At 38.0% G+C, this 17,903-nt stretch overlaps 1 protein-coding gene and 1 long non-coding RNA gene across 5 annotated transcripts in view; both read left to right on the top strand.

Moving 5' to 3' along the window:
- GLCCI1 (glucocorticoid induced 1) overlaps nt 1-17,903 on the top strand; it is a 56,759-nt gene that overhangs the window by 19,381 nt on the left and 19,475 nt on the right. For 2 of the 4 annotated variants that reach the window (XM_065830629.2, XM_065830632.2), the window contains exons 2-4: nt 1,224-1,375; nt 10,081-10,167; nt 17,292-17,405. In XM_065830629.2, coding sequence (XP_065686701.1) covers nt 1,224-1,375; nt 10,081-10,167; nt 17,292-17,405 — 353 coding nt within the window. Of the gene's footprint in view, nt 1-1,223; nt 1,376-10,080; nt 10,168-17,288; nt 17,406-17,903 lie in introns of all 4 variants that reach the window. The other 2 variants (XM_065830628.2, XM_065830631.2) reach the window with 1 other exon arrangement.
- Nucleotides 5,573-6,871, top strand: LOC139827442 (uncharacterized). Its single transcript, XR_011737980.1, has 3 exons — nt 5,573-6,293; nt 6,607-6,671; nt 6,761-6,871. It is a non-coding gene; the product is annotated as an uncharacterized lncRNA (long non-coding RNA).

Raw genomic sequence — 17,903 nt, 5'->3', positions numbered from 1 at the left:
ACATTATTTAGAGCTCTTCACCTAAAATGAGTTGCTAATGAAGTGTTTCAGGAGCTCTACATTTCTCTGGAATGGTCTGGTTTAACATTACCGTGTACATACATTGTACTATAAGCATGCTATACTAGTGCAAGCTGTACCCTAATCATTGTGCTTAATGCTATATAAAGCATCAGTTGTGGAGTCTGCATTTTGAGATCCAGCAATTCTAGATGATATGCAAAGAGAAAATGTGTGTGGAGGCTGATGGCCACGTTTGGGCTCAGAAATGCGGTAGCAGATCCATTCTTATGTTTCGAGTGGTGAGCGAGGATTTTGGTGGCCTGCATCAGTGCATAACATGCGCTTGCCTTGAAATTAATCTTGCTTGCAAACTTCTAGTGGTTGAGGTGAGCAAGATAGAGAGCAGCTGTAATATGGGGCACTGGTTGGCTTATGTAGAGTCTAGAAAATGAGTATATGAAGTAATTTTGCCTAAAGGACAAAGCAGGATGATCCAACACACTGTAAAGCTTTATTGTGAGAAAGAACAGTCTCGTGAATCACCGTAGTCTCTGCTTTCCAAATGAAATGCAAGTGTATGGGGAGAGAAGCACAGGGTGGACTCAGAGCTGGCAGGCCCTGTGATGGATGACAGCAACCATGGCAGCTTTCAGCTTGCCTAAGGCCTGTATTGGGGTCTTGCAAATAATATGGAATGGCATACAGAAGAGCAAGAAGTCAGTTGTACATCTGATTAAGAATCATAATTTTTGTCATGGTTTGTGTTTTAGTATTTAGAAAGCTAAGCAAGCTGACTTAAAGGGGGGTGTGGGGGGCAAAAACCAAAACAACAACAACAAATCAAACAACAAACTATACTGTTACTACATTATGTATTCTGTTTCTGTATGTCTGACTTTCCTGAGTTGCATCATCACTGGATTTAAGTTTGCTTGATGTTTTTAGTTGATGAAAACATATCACATAAGTAGCCTTGTTCTTTGTAGATCTGAACACTTGTGTTCAGTGCTGTTTTTTGTAACTGTTAAGTTTTCCCTTTTGTATTTTTTTTCCTCCCTTGTCTAATGTTATTTGCTTTCATGTGATAGCACTCTTTTCAGCTTGGCGTTTAGACAAAGGTTTCTGACATGTTCTTGCCATTGTGTGTCATAGCTAGCTTTTAACACTTCACATCAAATTTAGCCTGACTTTTTTGTTGATTTTGTTCTGATTTTCTACAGTGGACAGGCCAAAATCCCAGCAAATCAGAACTTCTGGTACCATAAGGCGAACTTCTTCTTTGGACACAATTACAGGACCTTACCTCACAGGACAGTGGCCACGTGATCCCCACGTACACTACCCTTCATGTATGAAAGATAAATCTACTCAGGTAAAAGCTGTAAAACAAGACAACAGAGATATTTCGTATAATTGATGTCTTCCTGATAAATACTGTTATCACCTGTTCTGGAATCTTAGCTCCAAAGAAATGTGGATTCACTTAATTTTTTAATAAATAATAAAGCCCTAAAAATAGGGTACAGTACTGCTTTTTAATCAGTGTCAATTTAGTAACATATGTGACAGAGAATATTTTTACGCTTTTAGAAAACAGTCGTTAAAAATAATTTTCTGTATGTGGGCAGTTCTGTTGAGGCTAAATAAGTAGATTTCAATCTCAGGCTTGTATCTGGTATATTTTGAAGCTGCTATATGCAAAATTATCCTGTTATTTAAAAAACCCAAAGATTCCGTAATAGTAGTGGCTGACAAACTAAAGATTTTACTAAATTGTAGTAATAAGTCTGTATGTCTTAAAAAGTGTGTTTGTGGGGGAGGAGAAGGAGAGAGGCTGCTGTTAAAAGAATTGATCTGTTTGTCACTAGAAGGGAAATCCAGAAGCAGCAGTGGGGAGTAAGTAATGTGGGCTTGAGATGTTCCCTCTGCTGCTTGGTAGCAAGAAAGACAAACAAAAATGCTCTGTGCAAGAGATGTCTCTTGAAGCCGGGCATCGGAATGAGAACCTTACCACCAGCTACAAAGGGAAGGCTACTGAGGTTATTACCCTTGGCTCCTCCTCAGGGCTCTGTCCTGAGCAGGAACGCCTGGCAGGGGCCTACTGTGGCATTCATAGGGCTCTCGTGCTCTCTGGCTACAAAGCTGAATGGTTTTTCTTGCCTGATTCATCCTCATGCTGGAGCTTGTTGTCTATAAGGTTGATCCCTATCCAACAGGTATAAAATACGTAGTTCTAAAAAATCCCAAATTATTAGCAAGGTAGTGCATTCTGGGTTTTTCGATAGTGTTATCTGGGTGTAGAGTAAGTCATCTGAGCTTGTGTTCTAAACTAAATTGGAAACGTGAGGAAACTGTCTGTCTTTGGTTATATTTTCAATCTACAGGCCACGTAGGGATGGCTTTTAAATTGGTTTTCCATGTCTGGTGCCATGATTCTATCCATTGCTGTCATGGGTGTCCTGTGAAGAAAAATGGTACTTCTGTCATCCTACCTTTTGCTTGTAACTCTCTTTTGCCATTAAGAACCATTTTAATGGAAGCTTATGTTGTCACAATGCATATGATACCATTAAAATATCAAGGATTTTCTGTCATAGCTTCACTTGTAGGTGTAAGTTTTGTTTGTTTTCCGTTGACTTGCCATATACTTGTCTCCCATTCTGCTACCATTGGATAGAGCAAATGCAGCAGCTCTTTACACTGATTCTAGGTTTTAGTCTTTTATGTAATACTAAGTTTCTCAAGACAAGTTAGAATGTATAAATAATTTTCCACATCTCTAAAATATACCGTAATGCCACACAGGAGGTCCTCTGATGGGGAAAGAATAAGCATAGAATGCTTAGAAAAGAAAGATCATCTGTCTGTATGTTCTAGGAATCCCGTTTAATGAATTTGGGAATGTGATAATTTAAATTGTTCCTGGAGACATTTAAAAACTGTGGTGGGAACCTTTAAGAAAATGCTGTCTTCATATCCTACTCATTCATTTTGAAACCAGCCAGCCAGTTTTAGCAAAAAGGAAGAGCAAGCAGTTGTCTTTACTGTCATAAAAGTTCTACCTAAAAAGATCTTAATCCCGGATTTACTTCCAAGGTAACTTCCTTTCATAGTTTTATGGCTTGACGGTCATCTGTTTTGAAGCTGTAATTTCAAGAGATGTTCAGTAGCATGCTTTGTAGTTACTGTATTTCTTAACCCCTCTCTCTTAAAACATACATCCGTATCAAACTTTGTAAATACCCTTATGAATAGAAAATTTAGAATATTTAAACATTCACAAACAAACCTTTTCACCAGTTACAGAAAAGAGAAACAAACTTGTTCTATAAATATTTGAGCTCCAAGCATTTGGCAGGAAAATTGCTTTCCTAGTGAGCTCAAGTAAGTGTTCAGGTTATTTGACCTGTTGGCTGCCGTCCTTCGCCTCATTCAGAAACAAAGCTCAGGGAGGAAAAAAAAAGTTTTACCTTTTCAGCATAATCCAATTTAATGGAGGGGAAAGGAAGTACTGTTGTCAGTACAAGGTGAAGTATTTTTTTCAAAGGGAGAAGGGCAGGGAAGTTTCATGGTTTGGATTTGTGGGGATATCTTAGCTGTCTTTTAATGTAAGTTATGCAAAAATCAAGCATTTAGCAATGTTTAGTTTGAGTTGAAAAAAATGTCTTGACTACCTGGAACTATATGAATATGTAAAATGCGATCGGCACAGTGAGTTCCATTTTTTTAAAATAAAATATTCACTAGAGAGGCTTGTAGATTAACTTGATCATAAAATATTGACTTACGCTTCGGTTGTATGGGATTTTTTTGTTGTTTGAGTTCTATGTAGTTTGAAGTATAGCTAATTTCAAGAACTAAATATGAGATCCAGGTTGTTGATAGGATGCATGAATGGCAAGTTAAATTAAATTAAAACTTTCCTCTTTACCTGAGTACCAGCACAAATACTTCCACTACTTCATGTTTGGCTACGTAACAGTTTAGTTCATGGAAGTTCATATAGATTATAGCAGCTAAAAATAATACCACTTGGTAGTTTAGCAGAGTGGAAGATGGTAACAAAGAAAATAAATAAAACCAAGATAATGAAAATCAATAAAGTGTTTTTTTGGTATGAGCATGTTGCATTGGAGAATTAATTGTTTTACTTCTAAACTCATGAACAATGCTGTCAGTATAACTTACATTGTAGGTGGAATAGTTATTTCTCTTTCAAGGATACTGATTGTCCCTAATTAAACATTAATTTAAAATCCTAATTTTTTGCAGTTTCATGTAGGTGGTGATTATGGCTGTTCCAGGTTTCTTAGAATTCTTGGATTTAAAAAAAAACACAACCAAAAGTCAGATTCTGATCTTTGCTGTGATCAGATGAACCTTTAATGAGTTTTATTACAAATTCTTGTTTCTCAGTTAAGTTCTTTGAACCTGTGTAGTGCTCATGAACAAAATATTTCTTCCTTGTCTAAAATTAAACCAGGATTAAAAAAGAAAGGTATTATTTAAATAGAGGAAACAATTTTTTGTGTGTGTGTTTTAGTTCCTGTTGCATCTTGGAGGGTAATAACTAGTTCGTATATGTGTGTCTTGAGTGTTTTGACTGAAAGCACTGAAAAGAAGTGAGGTTGTTATGTTTGCTTTTGGAAAAATGTGCTATGACACTGTGCACTGTGATATTTGTACAATTTCAGATCTCAGAATTCTGCATGCATTTATACTTGTGTGTGTATGTGTGCATATGCATGCAACTAGTTGACCTTTGAGAAGCAGCAAGTTTCGGATAATCAAAGGTATGCCATTTTATTTAGTGGTGTTTTAAGTATTTTGGAAATGCAGGGAAACTTACTATTATGGGAAGTTATATATGTTGATATACTTTGATCCCCTTCCCAATTTCCTCCACTGTCCTACTTCCCTCTCCTTTTCAGTAAAATCTGAACTCTCTTTAAGGCCATTTAAAACTCAGTATAGCTTCCTTCTCCATTTTTTCCATCTCTGTTGGAAGCACTGAGCAATTTTTGTATACTTCTCTTTCATGCTATACATGTAAGAATTTATGCTTTTCTAGCTTGAGGAATAATACAATGTTGAAATGGTTATGCCTGACCTCAGGATCTTCAGAAACATTTGGATAATCACTATAGTTTATTTATATAATTATTCAGCAGTAGCTAAATAAATTTAAATATTTTCATAAAATTAAAAAGGAGATATTAGGGCTAAACATATGATATTGATGTCATAACAAAAATATTGCAAGTTAAAGATCAGCTGTGGAATCTTTCTCAATCTGAACAATACAAAGAAAAGAGCAGATGACCAAAAATGAGTGGAATATGATTCAATGATTTCCCGCTCTCCCCACCCCGAATTCTTAAGCTGGACTCCAATATGACTGGATATGCCTTTTTCATTGTATATGGCAATTACAAACTGCACAAACGGAAATGAAGGAAGTTTGCAGAGTGCCTGTCAGAATTTTTACTTTTCTAATCTTAAAAATAATACGAAGTTATTAAACTGGAATGCTTGGCTAAAATACATTTTTGTTCTTGTGTGTAGGTCAAGGCTTTAGTGTAGCTATCTCTTATTAGTCATCTGAATAATGTTTTGTTTCCTTTTGGGTAGAGATTTTGTTGCTTAAAAATTAACATAATAAACCAGGAGGCTCAATTACCTGAAGCTTTATTACTGGTGTATTAGTTAACCATTGTTTTCATGGGATGCTTTAATGACATGTGTTAGGGGAAAGGACAAGGAGGGAGAGATGTCATGTAACTATGAGTTTGTCATTCTGACTTCTCTTAACCTGTCTGATGTTTAAGAGGAGGGGTCACCTATAGTCAAATTTATTTTCTAGGTCTTTAGGCTGCTTTTATAAAATTTCTAGAGGGCCTTTGAATGCTTTAGAAAACATCTGAAGACTCATCAGACTTTGTCTGCTAGTGGTGTTGTTGCGTTTCTTTTGAATGTGAAAGTTTTTCAAAAACATTATTGCTTCCCCTGTAAAAGTAAGACTTGTGTTCTTAATCTTTGCACCCATCCCCCAATGTAGTTAATCTGGAATGCAGGCTAGGTATAGTAATTAGAGTGAAGGGCTGGCAATAAAATGTGAGATATTTAGAGTAATTCAGTCTTATTTTAGGTTTAGGTGGGTTGGTACTCCATGCAGTCATTTTGATCTAAATGAAGTGGAAAGAATGTAGGTGTATATTCCTGACATAGCTGGAAAAGCAAGGCAGAATTACCAAACACGTTGGAAGAAATGCTAATCTCTACAAGGCTGGGTGAGTTAGAACAATGGTGGTTGTGATTTACATTAAGACTGAGGAGAGCAGCCAGATGTGGTGTTCTCAGCATGTCCTATCCCGTGTGCATGCTTTAAGCATTGTGTCAACTGGGCCTGGGACCACGAACCTTCATGTTTTGAAATATCAGTGATTCTCCTTCTGAAGCCACATTATGTGTTAACTTAGTGTTTTCAAGGTTCTCCTCTTAAAGTGCTTTAAATCTTTGTTTCTTAATATAGACTTGCAGGAATAATCCTTCCGTTTCATGAAGTTCGGTTCATACTTAAGTGATGCTGTAAATTTGTTTCAGCTCTGAAATATTACCAGCTTCACAGATAGTGCCTGTGACCTCTCCTACTGTGTTTCTGACTTGAGGTACAGCAACTATGGTTTTGTTTGTTATGACTGAGAAATTTTTCTTCAAATACATTTTGAGTTACTTTTTTACTTTCATTATTTTTTAGTATGTTTGACACATGGGAGATACACTTGCAGCTTCAAATGGAGGCTTCCACGGATAATCTTCTTTTGTGAAAGTGGTAAATAAAGATGGGAAAACCATTTTCATGAAATGTGGTGTACACCCCCATCTTATTTGTGATGTAAATTACAACATTCAAGTAAGATAACCACGTGCCCATATATGGGCTAAACTTAAAAAAGTGAAATTTCTGTTTGAATGTAACAAGTGTGGGGTTTGTTTGGGGTTTTTGTTTTGTGGGTTTTGTTTGGTTTCTCTCCTCCTCCCCCCCCCCCTTTTTTTTAATCTTTTGCTGGAATATGAGAATTTGGGGTTACAGATCCAAAACTTGTCTTCATATAATATGGGTTACAATGTATTATAAGCAGCAATTTCTAGGGTTTGAAGAAGACTGGCTTGCTGTAATATTATAGAAACTGCTTCTGTTGTATTTTTTAACCTTTTTTCTTTTATTTTCCATCTGAGTAAAAATAGCACGTTAATATAACATTGCCTGACTTGAGTACTGTGCTAGGAACATCATATAGTATTTGTAGTCTAATAACTGCAAATAAAATTGAGGGACACAGTCTGGCCCCTGTATACTGATACTTGTATGTATATTTTTAAAGTCTGTGCCTTGACTCAATTTACTAGAGTAATCTTTGTCTCAAGGGAGGTGGTATTTGAATGGAAGAGAGTGTCAAAGCATATTTGAGAAAGGACAAAATTCAGTATTAGGTGAATGGATGTTTTATATTTTTTTTTTCTGATTAAGTCAACTGCAATATAGGGATTCCCACCTCTCTCTACTAACAGTCAACAGTGTTGATTAAGTTGTTTGGCTTTGTTCTTACTGTCTGGATCAGTATCTATGCTTATTAAAAATACAAGCAAGCTCTTGCTTTCTACGTTTTTTAACAGTGTACTTTATTGAGAAACTCACTTAGGCTTTTTAGGTGCTTGATGTCTTTTCTGTTCTGTTTATTAAGCTGTAGTTGAAAGCCTATAAGCTTGTAGTGATCTGTGGTACACCCTCCTGCACTACAGGTAAATATTTAAGTACCTGAGCTGCCTGTTTCTATTATACCTTCATCCTGGAATTGTCTCCCAAGCTATGGAGCAGTGTTGTATTCAGAATACCCTCTTTGGAAGATAAATTTTCAAATAATTCCCTTTGCATTGATGTTTTTCTGGTTTTGTATGAGAGTATGGTTCCAGCTGTACCTAAAACATAGTAAAATAACAGAAGAACAATTTTAATTGGAAAATAAATTGAGATAGAGGATGAAAGCCTATGATTTTGAAAAAGGAGCAAATTTCCCTCATTTTCTCCAGTTCTTTAGAAATCTGTAAACCACCTCAGCATTAAAAAAAAAAAAAAAAAGTATTAAAAGCAATACAGTGTCTTTCACACAAATTTCAGGGAGGTGGTAAGTACCCGATCTGCAAGAACAAGTAATTATTTCGATTGTGGCTCTGGTAAAATGCAGACAGAGATGATGCACACACAGGTAGCATGTGTGTGGCAGGGGCTCTGCTTTGGGTGACGAGAGTCATGGGTTGCCTGGCTGAGAGACTCCCATGTTTTCCTCATAGTTTTAAATAGCTGTGTTAACTCTTTACTCTTTTTACTGATTTTATTTCCTAACCACATTATCTTCCGGCGTATTCCCCAGAGCCTACACAAAGAGAGTCATATAATAAATACACAGAACTCTTAACTTTTATAAAGACTTGTTTTTTCTTTCCTAGGAACATGCAGCAAAAACCTTGTTACTGATGTTTTCTGTTTTGCTTTCTAATTGCCCACACAGCTTGCTGGGTCTTTGGTGGAAGTGTTCCTGGTGGTGTAAAAATAATGGAGAAAAAGCCTCACCAGAACCATGGGAAGTGCAGGGCTGGCAGAAGACACAAAATGGCTTAGCGCATTAAATATTGACACTTAGGAATTAGGTGCTGGGCTGTAGGCCATACAATACTATAGTTATGAAGGTATAGCCTGTGGTCTGAAGCTGCATGTCAGTGCCTCATGGTTCCAGGCCTGGCCTGGTGTGCTTGGCTTGAGTGGCCTGGCCACACAAGGGGCTCCCACCTCCCTTTGCAGGGCAGCAAGGGTAAGGAGCTGTAGATAGTGGTTTTGTGGTGTTCTCCAAGGTGATGCTCGGCCTCCTCCCAGAACATAACAGTGTCTGCCATGTGTGTGCGTGTTACGGAAGTTTCTAGACCCTAGAGAGGAAGCAAGAGTTAGGAAAGCTGTGGAGGAGCAGGGTTTCCATGCATGAGAAGGAAGTTCTGCAGGGAGGTGGATCCCAGATCCTACCTGTCCTGCTGGGCTGGGGTCCTGTTTTCTTGGAGAAGTATCAGCATTGGTCCCTTCCTTGAAAAACCTCACTGCTAAATTCTCATCGCTTTCAGTGGTATTGGTTTATTTCTTGATGCCTTATTGTGAAAGATTGAGCTAATACTAGTAGGAATTGCTGAAAGAAACCCCTTTGTTATTTCTTTTCATTAATTTATATAGGTGTTTGTAGCCTTGAGATTTATACGGTTCATACCTTGAACTTTCCTTGGACTTTAGATGTTCTTATTTCTCCTCTGACAGCTGGTGACCCTTATTCAGAAATGCTGGTGGATACCCTCAATTTTTGTAATAGTTTTTTGGTGAATAAACAGAGGAATTGGGAGATCTGGCCTCCAGACCCCTCTCAGTCTTTGGCATTTAACTTTATAGCTCCTACATCCAAGGACAGTCCCTGAACTTTTGAGCTTGCAGACAAGGCTAGAAAAGGCCCACTCTCCACTGTTATGCTCGTGTAGGTTGGTGCCAAAAGTAATAAGAGGTGTATCAAACTCTGTATCAGGTCAGAGTTACCAAGAAGGAGTTGATTATATGGCCCAGTAATTAAGCAAGACAAGTGGGAGAAGTGAATCCTGGCTTTTGGTCTGAGTCTGTATATTTTTTTTAATCTCATTGTTTTCTAAACTGTCGACTGAGTGAAAACTAGAAATGGATGCCAAAGTGCACATGAGAGTAGCCAGGTAAGGGTTTTTTTTGTGGTTGTCAGGCCTCTGTTTCCTTCTTTAGTGATTTGCATTGTCCTCAGCCTTTGTAAATGCACATTTGCAGAGCCTTCATTTTCTAAATTGTTTTTATGTATTGAGACTATTACTGCTACATATCAGATTCTGAAATTTATTCCTCATGTATAACGCCTGAACTCTTACACTGCAGAAAGAGTAAATCAATTATTTGTGCCGAAAGTTTTTCTTACCTGGAGAATTCAGTACAGTATATTTTCTTTTTATTTTTTTCCCCTCTAGACGCCTAGCTGTTGGGCTGAAGAAGGAGCAGAAAAGAGATCACATCAGCGCTCAGCATCATGGGGAAGTGCTGATCAACTAAAAGAGGTGAGAAGCTTTGCACAGTGGAGACTTTTAAGTTTTGATTATGCCCAAGACATTTTTTAATCCCTATCTGAAGTTCAGGAAACTACACCCTTTCCCTCCCCTCTGTTGCTTTTGAAACAAGTTCTACTTAAACCTAAGAGTTGTTTCAAGACTGGTTGTTATTTTATGCCTGTTGGATTTCCTTGCTTCCTACTACAGTGTTGGCTGTGACCAAGTGGCCAGCATGTGTACTGAGGAACCTGCTTGTTGCTTACTAATTTTTTACTCAGAGTTACCTTAGCTACCTTTCTGTTCTTAACTGCTGCTCTCCTAAAAGAGGCAAAGTTTAAGTTGCTACGTTAGCATATTCTTGTTTGGAAATTTCATTCAAGTTTAAGGGTGGAGATAGAGAAAACATCACTTCCAGAAATTAAAAAGGAGGGTAAATGTTGATAGAGTAATGGTGTGATTACATGCAAAGCTCTTTTAATCATATGTATTCTGCTGCAGACTACAATTGCAACTAGAAGGAACTCACCACAAGTGAAGTGTATTTGCATCATGAGAAAATAGATACAGTAAAATGGTCTCCATTTCAGCCAAAATGACGATATTTCAATTTTTGTCCCAGTAAACTCTATTCTGTTCAGAGTTCATGTAACTCTAGCTCTGTCTGCTGCCTAATAACTGGCCTGCAGTCAGCCTCATGCCCCTGTCAGGAAGGGTGCAACTTCTCTTCAAGACCTACACCTTTCTTTTTAATAAATGAATCTTGCAGCATATTCTCATGGTATGGGACTTTCCCCTGATGCTTTGAGCTTTTTGCATCCCCTCTCCTCTTTCCGTGTTTAATAGGACATTCAAAAAACAAGAAGAACTGTGTAGGTTGTCCAAGGAGATGATGTTACTGGCAACCTATACTCTTCTTCCAGACTGTCATTGATAGGAGGAATAGTTGTCAAAAGCAGTAATGTAACCTGAATTTTAAAATCAGATGTGGCAAATACAGAATAATCTTGTATTCCAGTGGTGGCAGTAGCCTTATGTTTAAAGCTGAGGACCTGGGCCAAAGAGAAGGTCAATCCAGAGAGTTGTCTATTCCCCGTCTCGTTGAGTACCTGTTATGAAAGCCATCAAAGCTGATTTATTAGTACATAGGTCTTCAGCTGTCTGGGTGCTTTCGTCTGCAGCTGTGAGCAAGCACTCAGAATCACAGATTAAATTCCCGGAAATCAGTGCAGGAATTTTGTCTTAAAAGTTTCGGCCTAAACATTACCTACCAGCACAAAGGAATTGTAGCAGGGGAAGGAATAGCATCTATATTTCCAGGATAATGCTTGCTTGCTCTTTCTGAGAGACCATCCTTCATCTTCTGGCAGTTCCCGATCAAGTTCTGCAACAAGCAGCTTTTCTTCACCGCAGGGCTGTGACTGTCAGTGATAGCAAAACCTTCAGCATGTAAGCGAGTTTCTGCCATTTGATAACAGTGATCCATTGTGCTAGGCTGCCATCCTCGTTATGGACTAAACCACAAAAGAAATACAAGAAATGTGTGGCCAATGGATTTCACGGTTCCTTTCTGATAGAACACAGTAATGGAAAAATGGGGTGTGTGGAAGGGAATTATTTCGATACAAATTTTACAATGGTTGTTCATCCCAAAATCTGTCCTTGTCTTCTCCAACTCATAGTTCTTCCCCTTCCTCTGTTTTCCTTTCTTCAGCTTCTCAAGCCTGTTTTCCCTTGGTTCATAGTTCCCATGTTGTTCTGCATGCTTTATCCAGCCAATTCTCATCTGTCTTCCTTTACTTGAGCTCTTACCTTCCATCTCCTTGTCTGTTCTGTCTCTCCATTGTTTGGCTTCTATTTTATCCCCTTTTTTTTCCCTCACCTGTAAGTCCTGGTTGCAGCTTCTCTCTCTGGCTACTTAATGCCTGTGTGGTGGGAGTTGAGTTGGTTCAATACCAAGAATATCTCCACTCAGTTTCTTTGTGCCACAGTAACTGGCAGTTTCAGGAAGGAGAAACTCTCTGGGGCAATTCTATTCAAACTGTAAAGCCCACTAGAGACAGAATTGCTAGCAAATGCTGCTACCAGTTCCAAACATCTTCCTTGAACACGTCCAGACTGAAATTTTTGCTAAAACTTTGCCAAATGCAAAGACTTTTCCAAAGGAATAGAGGGGCATGTTCCCACCACAAAGGATCCTCAGACAAACGTTTGGCTTTTTCTTCCAAAGCTTTGAACAACAGTTTCCCAGGTAAAAAGCTACAATAATGTGTATTAGCGCATAAAATGGGGAAATTATTTCCATCCCCCTTTCATTTTAATCCCGTTTGTAAAACAACTCTAATACCTGTGCGGAAATCTCTGATGAGAAGGGGATAGGAGAGATCAATATTCCATGGTGGACTTCAGAGAAAATTTGACAAAGGTGTAGGCAACTGAAAGCAAGAGCTTAAGTAATGGAAATAAAAGAATCACCTCTCCTGGGCAACCGCATTTGTTATGAGTAACACAGGTAACAGTAGTTCTGCTCAGCATTTTCAGTTGTTTCCCATATCATTTGACAGTAAACAAGTAGGTAGCTGTTTACAGTTTCCTTGGCTTGTCTTAGCAGTTTGGATTCATGTTTTCTTGCTCCAACAATGGAATGATTTCTAGCATGTATTTTTTGTTATGTTGATACTGTAAACCAGCCAAATACTTGTGTGCATAGTTTTAATTGGTTTTGATAGAAGATTCAATGTGCTTTTAAGTTTAAAAAAAATGTTTTTTCCTCGCTTAGTTTGAATACTATTACAATTAAATGCATTTATTTAACACAACTGGGAACTCTTTTTAAAAGACTTGCATTTAAAAAAAAAACTAAAAATGAATGTAGAGACTTAAGATCCCAAGGAAGCAAATGAATTTTGTATTACTGCATAAAAAAACTTTGGGTAGTTGAAAATTATTTTGTCCTTGAACTGAAATAGTTGGGTGTCAGGACTGAATCTGTCTAGGAGTGAAATAGGCAATGCTTGCTTTCTTGTAGTGGATCTGTTAAAAAAATTCAAAACTCCTCAGCTCCCAATATGAACTTTGTAATGATAAAGTGTACCTTTTTTTTTTTTTTACCACCTTCACAACTTCTTTTTTTATTCTGAAGGGTTCTACTGCTTGTTTTTATGAAGTCTTGAATATAACTTGTAAGATAATGCCAGGGTGCTTTAACATTATCTCCCATCTAGACGCGTATCTATTAAAATAAAGATTGCTATCAGAGTCTTTGTACTGGACACAAACCAAGTAGTGGTTTGAACCACTGGTGTTTTTTCCCCTTTCAACTGGAATAGTTACTTTGAAATTCTGTTGAAGTTGAACAGGGACAATTTTAGTTATAGTTTACCATGAACTGGAACTGGAATTTATCCAGAGCTGGAAGAACCCAAAATTTGAAACATGTAGTTTTCAGTTCATGTGGGTTTTTAAAGATGTAAGTGTTTCAGACAACTGATTTTTCTCTTCCCTTAAGCACTTCTGTATGCTGCGTCGGTTACACTGACACCAGCAAACTCCTGTTGCAAGGTCCCTTTTGCTCTAACAGAGACTTGAAAAGGACTTTGGAATAAAAGAGAATCAAATATGAGAGCTTGCACTTTTTAGGTGCACTTTCGTATACCAATAGAAAGATTGTGTTCAAAGGTTTAGGGTGAATTTCTAATGCTTGTTCTACTCTTTGACCTACTGATTAACTTGTTTGTTAGCAAATGGTTCATGAATGAGTTAGAGCTCACTCTCATTAATAAGGAGTTTGTGACTTGTTCAGCAATAGAAGTTACTATGTTGTGCAGCCTGAATTGTAGAAATGCAACCTGTTAGCTGGTAAATATTAATGAGCACTTGGACAGGAATGGTGAGATGTGATCTGTTTCTGGGCACATGAGGAAAATGATGTCCTAAACCCTTTCTGTTTTTTAGCTGCCCCAGTAAAACTGAATGTTTTTTTACTGCATTTTTGTTTTTTCCTGCTGCATAGCACACTATTCTTTTCCTGCCTTACATTCCAAACCGAAATATCTCTATTGCTGCCCAGAAGGGTCCAATGTCAGAGTGTATTTACACCATTGTAATGGTTGGATCTTCAAGTACATGTTTTCCTGATACCAGCCACTTGGCCCCATTTTCTTTGCAGAGCAAACTCCCTAGCTGATATTACTTGCATCAGTTAAGCGCCTAAGAGACAGGATCTGCTGCTTCTTTGATGTACTTGGTAAAACAGGTGCCATGAAGGCATATGTTTCATACTCCTTCCTCACTTCACAAGTTATATCTGCTTTCCTGGGAGTAGTGTACCTCATACCTGTCTGCAGCTCATTTTGGTTATGTTTGGTGCTCTGATTGTGCTTCTCTGCTGCTTAGGAAGAAGGTGAAGGTAAACTTCCAGGAAGCTAGCGCAGCTCCCTGTTCTTCGAAGTAGTTGTGGCTTTGAGTTTGAGATGGAAAATAATTGGCAATAAAAAGATAGTCTTGTAGAAGAAAAAAAAAAAAAACTATTGGGATTTCAAGATCAGCTTTAGTATATGGTAGACTCACTGGACTCCCATTGGTGGAAAGATGGAGCATCATTTGGTTTTGAGGATTCTTCTGTCCATGGACTAGGTGCCACTGCCTGCTTAGTGTGGCTGCTCTGAAGCTGGGTTGTCTGTGCTGGAAACTCTCTCTCTCCCATGTCTGGAGGATGAATAAGAAATGGCAGATTCCTGTTTATGTGTCCATTGTTACTTTATTTTTTGTGTGTGTGATGGTATCTACCACATCATGGAAAGCTATGGTACTTCAAATTCAGGGCTAAAGACAAATTATGAGAAGACTTATCTATTGTATTTCTTCACTGCACTGCATGTTTAGTGATCCTGTCAGCTCCAGATACAAGGTCAGATTTTTCATAAAGTTTTAATCTTTCTTTTTCCACCCAAGAAGCCTTTTCCTTCTGTAACTGTCAAGAACCTACTGGCTGCCAAATTGCACATACATACGTGTGAGGTGACAGAGAACTTCAGATTCTAGGGCTCCGTGATTCCTTTCAGGATATCAGAGCTTCCAGGTTTTGGTTGGCCTATGGAGACATACCAGCCTATCAGCACTCTCCCATTTAATGTTTTCACTGTCTAAATTTTACACTGAGACGCTATATTCTCGAAGATTTGCAAGCTGTTTGTGACAGAAATCAGTCAGCCTGATCTCTGAGGTGGAATTGTATATATCTTTTTTTAATAGCATGCTCCCAAGGAAAGCTCAGAAATCTAGATTTCATTTAAAAAAAAAAATTAGGGTATTTAACTTTTGAACTGGGAGGAAATGCGCAGCATTGACAGGCAGCAGAAATGGAAGATTTATATACAACACTCTCCCTGCTTTTTGATTATTCTTGTAGACATTGTTTTTCTCTTCTGTTCTTAAGTTTTTAAAGGGGAAGATGAAGATTTATCCCTGTTCTCCCACATTCTAATGCAAGACATAAATTTTTGTATACTTACCTGCTTGCTTATTCATCCTTCTGTGTAGCTAGGTTTCCTAATTGCCACTATTGCTACAGGGAGAATAGGGAAATTCTGGATAATTTTCTTGCTTTGTTTTGTGAGTGTTCTGTTTGTTTGGTTTTTGTAGGGATGAAGTATCTCTTCAGAATCCTTCAAAGTTTCTTCCAGCGTGATGCCTGAGTTACACCTTTCATCAAGAGATTAGTCTCCTGGTTCTATAAATCTAACTTGTCTGTGTTAGAAGCTCAGTTGTATTCAGGCTCTGTCTTGATGTACTATACACACAGACCGTTTTGGAAATCTGAACTGTTTGTCTGTTGTTGAAAGATCAAAGTATTCAGCTATTTCTGAGTAGCGGTTCTCTGAATATGGGTAACAAGCTGTGGCAAGACTTGATATAAAACCTTAAAGTAGATCCTTCTTTTGTGAGTGGTACCAGAAAAATCACAAAGAAAACTCGACAGCAAAGCTCCATCCAAACCTCTTCACCAAGCACTGTCATCTCTGGCACTGTGAAGAGTGATGTGAAGTGATTCTCTACCACAGAGTTGCTTTGCAAGAGCACTAGTGATATATTTGACTACTTGGAGTTAACCTCAGAGTGCATGTACTTGTAAGCTGTCATTCAGAAAGAAAGGTTATGTTCCAGCTGATGAAGTTCTTTGAAATATTAATTTCATGTGCATTCAGTTCTCCTTACTTACCCTTTGGGTTTTTAAAAATTGTATCTGCTAGCTGAGTTAAAAATGAAATGGGGCAGTGCTGTGTGTGCTGAGTGTGCAGGAAAGTGGGACTTCCGCACAGAGGAAAAAATTACCCGATCTTAGGGCAGTATCTGTACATGTTGAGTGAATTTGCACATAGTCTAAACTTCTCCGACAATGCTTATTGAGATAAATACTCTCTTTTATGTAGGAATTATCCAGGAGGAATAAATAAGTGGAGGAATTCCCAGATGAAATTCTTTAGTTTCTGTTAAGGAGCAGGTCAAATGGATAATGGCTTTAGTTGCATTTGACCTTTAAAATATGTAACTTTTGATTAGACATCTTTGCAGCAGACCGCAGAAAAGATAATTCCATCTGCCTGAAGGAATCTCAGATAATTTAGCCTGCAGGGAAATGCTATTAAATGTATTAAATAAGTTCTCCAAGATGAGTAATGCATATTGATTGCCAGTTGTTTGTGAAGGCTCTTTGCTTTTATGCGGAATTATCACTGGAAAACTTTGGTTTGGCTTAAGGTCAAATGAATTAAACTGTAGGCTTTATAGTCCCCAGTTTAAACCAGTTACAGGCCAGAAACTGCTGCATATTGTCATATGACTACTTCTGTTCGCATTAGTTATTATGGTGCTTGTTTGTAAATTGGAAAGTTTAGTACTCTAAACTAAGCCTGCTGTTATATTCAGGTTGGCAATTAGGGCAGATATTTTGGAGAAAGTATCTCATAAGCAGGAAGAAGCTTTAATGCTCGTGCTTCAAGGGAAGACAATCCCATATGCTTGTAAAATCCTCCAAAGAGGACTTAGAATGTCTGTGATTCACTTTATACGGGAAGATTTGGGCAGGTATCCATTCAGTAACTCATTATCACTTCACCTGAACTTCTTTCCAGCAGATTGCCAAACTGAGGCAGCAGCTTCAGCGCAGTAAGCAGAGTAGTCGTCACAGTAAAGAGAAAGAACGTCAGTCACCTCTCCATGGCAACCACATAGCAATCAGTCAGACTCAGGTAAGTAGATAGTTGCTTGCATCAACAGCCTCCTACCTTATCAGGGTGGGGTGAATAGCCTTCTGTTTATTCCTGTACTTCTTCTGTTTGTTTTCTTACGTGGTACACTGAAATGCTTAATAACCTGATACCATTGCATCTTCACTGAAATTTATCTCATAGTTGTTATATAATGAAAAAAAGAATTGCAGCAGGATAGCAACTAAAATATATTAAGATGCTGTAAAAATTCTGAGCATGGCTAGATAAGATGCTGTTTCCAGGAATACATACTTCCTTCCAAGACTAATTTTTGTGGTACACTTATCAAAAGTCCCTGCTTGCCTGAAAGGTATTTGCTTATCAGTTTCACAACCCAATTTCATCTGAGCTGGTAAAAAAAAAAAAGTACCAAGGGTGTAAACAGTCTGGATTGGCAGCCCAACAATTGATCAGTCTTTGAGCAGCAAGCAGAACACTAACTGGCTTGTTACAAACAGACCTGTAGTTCACCTTACC

The sequence above is a fragment of the Patagioenas fasciata genome, chromosome 2 (assembly GCF_037038585.1).
Source record: "Patagioenas fasciata isolate bPatFas1 chromosome 2, bPatFas1.hap1, whole genome shotgun sequence".
Taxonomy (NCBI): Eukaryota; Metazoa; Chordata; class Aves; order Columbiformes; family Columbidae; genus Patagioenas; species Patagioenas fasciata.
The sequence above is the reverse complement of the archived record's forward strand: the minus strand, read 5'-3'. Positions and strand labels throughout refer to the sequence as shown.